Source organism: Procambarus clarkii, chromosome 10 (genome assembly GCF_040958095.1).
Source record: "Procambarus clarkii isolate CNS0578487 chromosome 10, FALCON_Pclarkii_2.0, whole genome shotgun sequence".
Taxonomy (NCBI): domain Eukaryota; kingdom Metazoa; phylum Arthropoda; class Malacostraca; order Decapoda; family Cambaridae; genus Procambarus; species Procambarus clarkii.
Genome location: NC_091159.1, coordinates 9,632,832 through 9,640,708, shown reverse-complemented (window position 1 = coordinate 9,640,708; position 7,877 = coordinate 9,632,832). Strand labels below are relative to the sequence as shown.

The 7,877-nt window shown below is 55.0% G+C and overlaps 1 protein-coding gene across 1 annotated transcript; it reads right to left on the bottom strand.

Moving 5' to 3' along the window:
- Nucleotides 1-203: 203 nt before the first annotated feature.
- LOC138363121 (autotransporter adhesin BpaC-like) lies at nucleotides 204-5,214 on the bottom strand. Its single transcript, XM_069322111.1, has 2 exons — nucleotides 5,098-5,214; nucleotides 204-4,106 (listed from the first exon to the last, which is right to left on the bottom strand). Exons 1-2 carry the CDS (start codon nucleotides 5,212-5,214, stop codon nucleotides 204-206), a joined length of 4,020 nt encoding a protein of 1,339 aa, XP_069178212.1.
- Between the last annotated feature and the right edge of the window lie 2,663 nt (nucleotides 5,215-7,877).

Here is a 7,877-nt window from a genome sequence, read left to right as displayed (position 1 = left end):
CAGGCCAGCCTCGTTGGCACCCAGGCCAGCCTACGTTGGCACCCAGGCCAGTAACGTTGGCACCCAGGCCAGTAACGTTGGCACCCAGGCCAGCCTCGTTGGCACCCAGGCCAGCCTCGTTGGCACCCAGGCCAGTAACGTTGGCACCCAGGCCAGTAACGTTGGCACCCAGGCCAGTAACGTTGGCACCCAGGCCAGCCTCGTTAGGCACCCAGGCCAGCCTCGTTGGCACCCAGGCCAGTAACGTTGGCACCCAGGCCAGTAACGTTGGCACCCAGGCCAGTAACGTTGGCACCCAGGCCAGTAACGTTGGCACCCAGGCCAGTAACGTTGGCACCCAGGCCAGCCTCGTTGGCACCCAGGCCAGTAACGTTGGCACCCAGGCCAGTAACGTTGGCACCCAGGCCAGTAACGTTGGCACCCAGGCCAGTAACGTTGGCACCCAGGCCAGTAACGTTGGCACCCAGGCCAGCCTCGTTGGCACCCAGGCCAGCCTCGTTGGCACCCAGGCCAGTAACGTTGGCACCCAGGCCAGTAACGTTGGCACCCAGGCCAGCCTCGTTGGCACCCAGGCCAGTAACGTTGGCACCCAGGCCAGTAACGTTGGCACCCAGGCCAGTAACGTTGGCACCCAGGCCAGTAACGTTGGCACCCAGGTCAGTAACGTTGGCACCCAGGCCAGCCTCGTTGGCACCCAGGCCAGTAACGTTGGCACCCAGGCCAGTAACGTTGGCACCCAGGCCAGTAACGTTGGCACCCAGGCCAGCCTCGTTGGCACCCAGGCCAGCCTCGTTGGCACCCAGGCCAGTAACGTTGGCACCCAGGCCAGTAACGTTGGCACCCAGGCCAGTAACGTTGGCACCCAGGCCAGCCGCGTTGGCACCCAGGCCAGCCTCGTTGGCACCCAGGCCAGTAACGTTGGCACCCAGGCCAGTAACGTTGGCACCCAGGCCAGCCTCGTTGGCACCCAGGCCAGTAACGTTGGCACCCAGGCCAGTAACGTTGGCACCCAGGCCAGTAACGTTGGCACCCAGGCCAGTAACGTTGGCACCCAGGCCAGCCTCGTTGGCACCCAGGCCAGTAACGTTGGCACCCAGGCCAGTAACGTTGGCACCCAGGCCAGTAACGTTGGCACCCAGGCCAGTAACGTTGGCACCCAGGCCAGTAACGTTGGCACCCAGGCCAGTAACGTTGGCACCCAGGCCAGTAACGTTGGCACCCAGGCCAGCCTCGTTGGCACCCAGGCCAGTAACGTTGGCACCCAGGCCAGTAACGTTGGCACCCAGGCCAGTAACGTTGGCACCCAGGCCAGTAACGTTAGCACCCAGGCCAGTAACGTTGGCACCCAGGCCAGTAACGTTGGCACCCAGGCCAGTAACGTTGGCACCCAGACCAGTAACGTTGGCACCCAGGCCAGCCTCGTTGGCACTCAGGCCAGTAACGTTGGCACCCAGGCCAGTAACGTTGGCACCCAAGCCAGCCTCGTTGGCACCCAGGCCAGTAACGTTGGCACCCAGGCCAGTAACGTTGGCACCCAGGCCAGCCTCGTTGGCACCCAGGCCAGCCTCGTTGGCACCCAGGCCAGTAACGTTGGCACCCAGGCCAGTAACGTTGGCACCCAGGCCAGCCTCGTTGGCACCCAGGCCAGTAACGTTGGCACCCAGGCCAGTAACGTTGGCACCCAGGCCAGTAACGTTGGCACCCAGGCCAGTAACGTTGGCACCCAGGCCAGCCTCGTTGGCACCCAGGCCAGTAACGTTGGCACCCAGGCCAGTAACGTTGGCACCCAGGCCAGTAACGTTGGCACCCAGGCCAGTAACGTTGGCACCCAGGCCAGTAACGTTGGCACCCAGGCCAGCCTCGTTGGCACTCAGGCCAGTAACGTTGGCACCCAGGCCAGTAACGTTGGCACCCAGGCCAGTAACGTTGGCACCCAAGCCAGCCTCGTTGGCACCCAGGCCAGTAACGTTGGCACCCAGGCCAGCCTCGTTGGCACCCAGGCCAGTAACGTTGGCACCCAAGCCAGCCTCGTTGGCACTCAGGCCAGCCTCGTTGGCACCCAGGCCAGTAACGTTGGCACCCAAGCCAGCCTCGTTGGCACTCAGGCCAGCCTCGTTGGCACTCAGGCCAGCCTCGTTGGCACCCAGGCCAGTAACGTTGGCACCCAAGCCAGCCTCGTTGGCACTCAGGCCAGCCTCGTTGGCACCCAAGCCAGCCTCGTTGGCACTCAGGCCAGCCTCGTTGGCACCCAGGCCAGTAACGTTGGCACCCAGGCCAGTAACGTTGGCACCCAGGCCAGCCTCGTTGGCACCCAGGCCAGTAACGTTGGCACCCAGGCCAGTAACGTTGGCACCCAAGCCAGCCTCGTTGGCACCCAGGCCAGTAACGTTGGCACCCAGGCCAGCCTCGTTGGCACCCAGGCCAGTAACGTTGGCACCCAGGCCAGCCTCGTTGGCACTCAGGCCAGCCTCGTTGGCACCCAGGCCAGCCTCGTTGGCACCCAGGCCAGTAACGTTGGCACCCAAGCCAGCCTCGTTGGCACCCAGGCCAGTAACGTTGGCACCCAGGCCAGTAACGTTGGCACCCAGGCCAGCCTCGTTGGCACCCAGGCCAGTAACGTTGCCACCCAGGCCAGTAACGTTGGCACCCAGGCCAGCCTCGTTGGCACTCAGGCCAATAACGTTGGCACCCAGGCCAGCCTCGTTGGCACTCAGGCCAGCCTCGTTGGCACCCAGGCCAGTAACGTTGGCACCCAGGCCAGTAACGTTGGCACCCAGGCCAGTAACGTTGGCACCCAGGCCAGCCTCGTTGGCACCCAGGCCAGTAACGTTGGCACCCAGGCCAGCCTCGTTGGCACTCAGGCCAGTAACGTTGGCACCCAGGCCAGCCTCGTTGGCACTCAGGCCAGCCTCGTTGGCACCCAGGCCAGTAACGTTGGCACCCAGGCCAGTAACGTTGGCACCCAGGCCAGTAACGTTGGCACCCAAGCCAGCCTCGTTGGCACCCAGGCCAGTAACGTTGGCACCCAGGCCAGCCTCGTTGGCACTCAGGCCAGCCTCGTTGGCACCCAGGCCAGCCTCGTTGGCACCCAGGCCAGCCTCGTTGGCACCCAGGCCAGTAACGTTGGCACCCAGGCCAGCCTCGTTGGCACTCAGGCCAGCCTCGTTGGCACCCAGGCCAGCCTCGTTGGCACCCAGGCCAGCCTCGTTGGCACCCAGGCCAGTAACGTTGGCACCCAAGCCAGCCTCGTTGGCACCCAGGCCAGTAACGTTGGCACCCAGGCCAGCCTCGTTGGCACCCAGGCCAGCCTCGTTGGCACCCAGGCCAGTAACGTTGGCACCCAGGCCAGTAACGTTGGCACCCAGGCCAGCCTCGTTGGCACCCAGGCCAGTAACGTTGGCACCCAGGCCAGTAACGTTGGCACCCAGGCCAGCCTCGTTGGCACCCAGGCCAGCCTCGTTGGCACCCAGGCCAGTAACGTTGGCACCCAGGCCAGTAACGTTGGCACCCAGGCCAGTAACGTTGGCACCCAGGCCAGCCTCGTTGGCACTCAGGCCAGCCTCGTTGGCACCCAGGCCAGTAACGTTGGCACCCAAGCCAGCCTCGTTGGCACTCAGGCCAGCCTCGTTGGCACCCAAGCCAGCCTCGTTGGCACTCAGGCCAGCCTCGTTGGCACCCAGGCCAGTAACGTTGGCACCCAAGCCAGCCTCGTTGGCACCCAGGCCAGTAACGTTGGCACCCAAGCCAGCCTCGTTGGCACCCAGGCCAGTAACGTTGGCACCCAAGCCAGCCTCGTTGGCACCCAGGCCAGTAACGTTGGCACCCAGGCCAGCCTCGTTGGCACTCAGGCCAGCCTCGTTGGCACCCAGGCCAGTAACGTTGGCACCCAGGCCAGCCTCGTTGGCACCCAGGCCAGTAACGTTGGCACCCAAGCCAGCCTCGTTAGCACTCAGGCCAGCCTCGTTGGCACCCAGGCCAGCCTCGTTGGCACTCAGGCCAGCCTCGTTGGCACCCAGGCCAGTAACGTTGGCACCCAAGCCAGCCTCGTTGGCACTCAGGCCAGCCTCGTTGGCACCCAAGCCAGCCTCGTTGGCACTCAGGCCAGCCTCGTTGGCACCCACTCAGACTCAAGCTGTTATCTTGCCGCTAGAGGAGCTGCTTAATGTATCAGTATCTCCTACCTGCCCTAAACTCTTCTACATGCTCCTCTCGCGACCCATCCTCCGAATTGTCAGTACGGTTTAATGCTAAGTGCAATAAGTACATTTCCTTACAGTCATACGTAGTACATAATTGCACTTATGGAGCTGTTACATTTACCTCCCCATTTATTCTCCTCGTTTTCTGTTAAGACATTCAGAATTTTAGGATGAAGTTTTCAAGTTCACTGTGCTATACACGAGTTTTAAATATCAGGAATTTCTTTTTCAGTTTTATTAAATAATAGAGATTTTGTACAAAATTTGAAAATATCCTGAGCTACTTTACAATATATTGAAATATTTTTGTTTTGTTTTAATAGTTTTATAAAACTGTAATATCAATTATACTAATAATATATTATTATTATACAATATAATAATATCAATATTAAGTACTAGTTGTAATTAAGAAGCAATAGAATGCTTATCTTCAAACACTAAGAAGGTTAGGTTAGGTCGTGGTTTTCTATTCAGCTTTTCAGGTAAACTCAAATATTCACAATAAATTTGACAGTACGGTTTAATACTAAGTGAAAATAAGTACAATTCCTGACTACTATGAATAGTACATAATTGCACTTACTTAAGATAACCTCAAGATAAGATACTTGTGCTGTTACATTTACCTCCCCATTTTTGGAGGACGGGCTGCCTCCTCACCATTCCCCCCCCCTCACCTTCCTCTCACCCCCCCTCCTCACCTTCACCACCCACACCTTCACCACCCTCACCTTCACCCCCCCCCCTTGGGTGCCTCTGCCTGTGGTTTACCTGTGGTCGGTTTAGAGAGTTTCTCACCTCTCAGCCCTGCCTGGGGCCAGGCTTCCCTGACGATAGCTTGATCAGTGTGTCTATTGGTGTTAGCGGCCCGCAGGCCCGCATGTCCCTCACTAACCGACTCATCAAGCATTATCTCCACAAACTGTTCACGCTCTCTCTTAAAGATTGTTACGCTGGTTTCCTTATATTTATTGTTATTGAAGGCTGAAGAGTTTGGATCGCCTTGTTTCATTATAGTAGACTTACTGTGTGTGTAGGGCTCATCTGTGTGTACCTCACCTAGTTGTGCATGCGGGGGTTGAGCTCTGCTCTTTCGGCCCGCCTCTCAACTGTCAATCAATCAACTGTTACTAACTACTAATTCCCCCCCCCCCCCCCACCATCACACAGGAAGCAGCCTGTAGCAGCTATCTTACTCCCAGGTACCTTTTCACTGCTAGATAACAGGTGCATCTGGGTGAAGGAATTTGCCCATTTGCTTTTCCGGCGGTGCCGAAAGATCGAACCCCGGTCCCTAGGTCCACGAGTTTAGAGCGCTGTCCACTCTGTCACCCCCCCTCCCCCACCCCGGTATGTACTCACCTATTTGTACTCACCTATTTGTGCTTGCGGGGGTTGAGCTTTGGCTCTTTGGTCCCGCCTCTCAACTGTCAATCAACTGGTGTACAGATTCCTGAGCCTACTGGGCTCTATCATATCTACATTTAAAACTGTGTATGGAGTCAGCCTCCACCACATCACTGCCTAATGCATTCCATCCGTTAACTACTCTGACACTGAAAAAGTTCCTTCTAACGTCTCTGTGGCTCATGTGAGTACTCAGTTTCCACCTGTGTCCCCTTGTTCGCGTCCCACCAGTGTTGAAAAGTTTATCCTTGTTTACCCGGTCGATTCCTCTGAGGATTTTGTAGGTTGTGATCATGTCTCCCCTTACTCTTCTGTCTTCCAGTGTCGTAAGGTGCATTTCCCGCAGCCTTTCCTCGTAACTCATGCCTCTTAGTTCTGGAACTAGTCTAGTGGCATACCTTTGGACTTTTTCCAGCTTCGTCTTGTGCTTGACAAGGTACGGGCTCCATGCTGGGGCCGCATACTCCAGGATTGGTCTTACATATGTGGTGTACAAGATTCTGAATGATTCCTTACACAGGTTCCTGAACGCCGTTCTGATGTTAGCCAGCCTCGCATATGCCGCAGACGTTATTCTCTTTATGTGGGCTTCAGGAGACAGGTTTGGTGTGATATCAACTCCTAGATCTTTCTCTCTGTCTGTTTCATTAAGTACTTCATCTCCTATTCTGTATCCTGTGCCTGGCCTCCTGTTTCCACTGCCTAGTTTCATTACTTTGCATTTACTCGGGTTGAACTTCAACAGCCATTTGTTGGACCATTCACTCAGTCTATCCAGGTCATCTTGTAGCCTCCTACTATCATCCTCTGTTTCAATCCTCCTCATAATTTTTGCATCGTCGGCAAACATTGAGAGGAACGAATCTATGTGTGTGTGTGTGTGTGTGTGTGTGTGCGTGCTATTTGTACCTGTAGGAACGATTTGTTAGTTCATGGACCCCGAATTCCAACCGTCGGGTGAGTTATGTACTAACCACCACCTAATATTCATGTCTACTGCATATATTTCTCTCTCACAAACACACATCCGCAGGATGCACCAACAAACAGTTGACTAACTCCTGGGTACCTTTTTGTCACTGTTAGGTGAACTCTGTGTGTGTGTTTACTAACCTAGTTGTACTCACCTAGCTGGGATTGCGGAGGATGAGCTTTGGCTCTTTGAATGGGTACTACACACACACACACACACACACACACACACACACACACACACACACACACACACACACACACACACACACACACACACACACACACACACACTCCACCTAGTCTTCACTCTAAACGACTCTGACATAAGAGAAATCGGTTTTGAGGACCCAGTAGGAATGAGCGACCACAGTGTATTGGTGTTTGAGTACCTGATTGAAGAAGGGTTATTGAACTCGAGGAGGGATACCGAAACCAAAAGGTTAGCATGCCGAAAGGGAAACTATGAGGGGATAAGAAAATTCCTGACAAATATAGCATGGGAAACAGAACTCAGGGGAAAGACGGTCCAAGATATGATGGACTACATCACGCAGAAGTGCAAGGACACAGCAGACAAGTTTGTCACAGTCCAAAAGGAAAACAGAGAAATGAAGATGAGAAACCCATGGTTTAATCAGAGATGTAGGCTAGCTAAGCAGCAAAGTAAAAGGGCATGGAGAAACTATAGGAATAACAGTACACTTGAGAGCAGAGAAAGATACCAGAATGCCAGGAATGAATATGTCAGGATGAGAAGAGAGGCAGCCGCCTTCGGCGGCAACAATAAAAAAAATCAATCAGAAAGACAATACGAAAATGACATAGCAAGCAAGGCAAAGGAGAAAAACAACAGTAAAGGAACAGGTTATGAGATTAAGGATAGGGGCGGAAGGATTCACTACAAACGACAAGGAAGTGTGTGAGGAACTGAATAAGAAATTCCAGGAGGTCTTCACCTTAGAGCAATGAGAAATCCCAGAGATAAGTGAGGGAATAGCTAACCAGGAACCACTGGAAGAGTTTGAGATTACCAGCGGGGAAGTAAGGAAGTGTTTATTAGAGTTGGATGTGACAAAGGCTATAGGCCCAGATGGAATCTCCCCTTGGATACTAAAGGAAGGAGCAGAAGAACTGTGCCTACCACTCTCCATAGTGTATAACAAATCACTGGCAACAGGGGAACTGCCAGAAATTTTGAAAGAAGCTAATGTAGTCACGATATACAAGAAAGGGGATAGACAGGAGGCACTGAACTACAGGCCAGTGTCCCTAACCTGCATACCATGCAAGCTG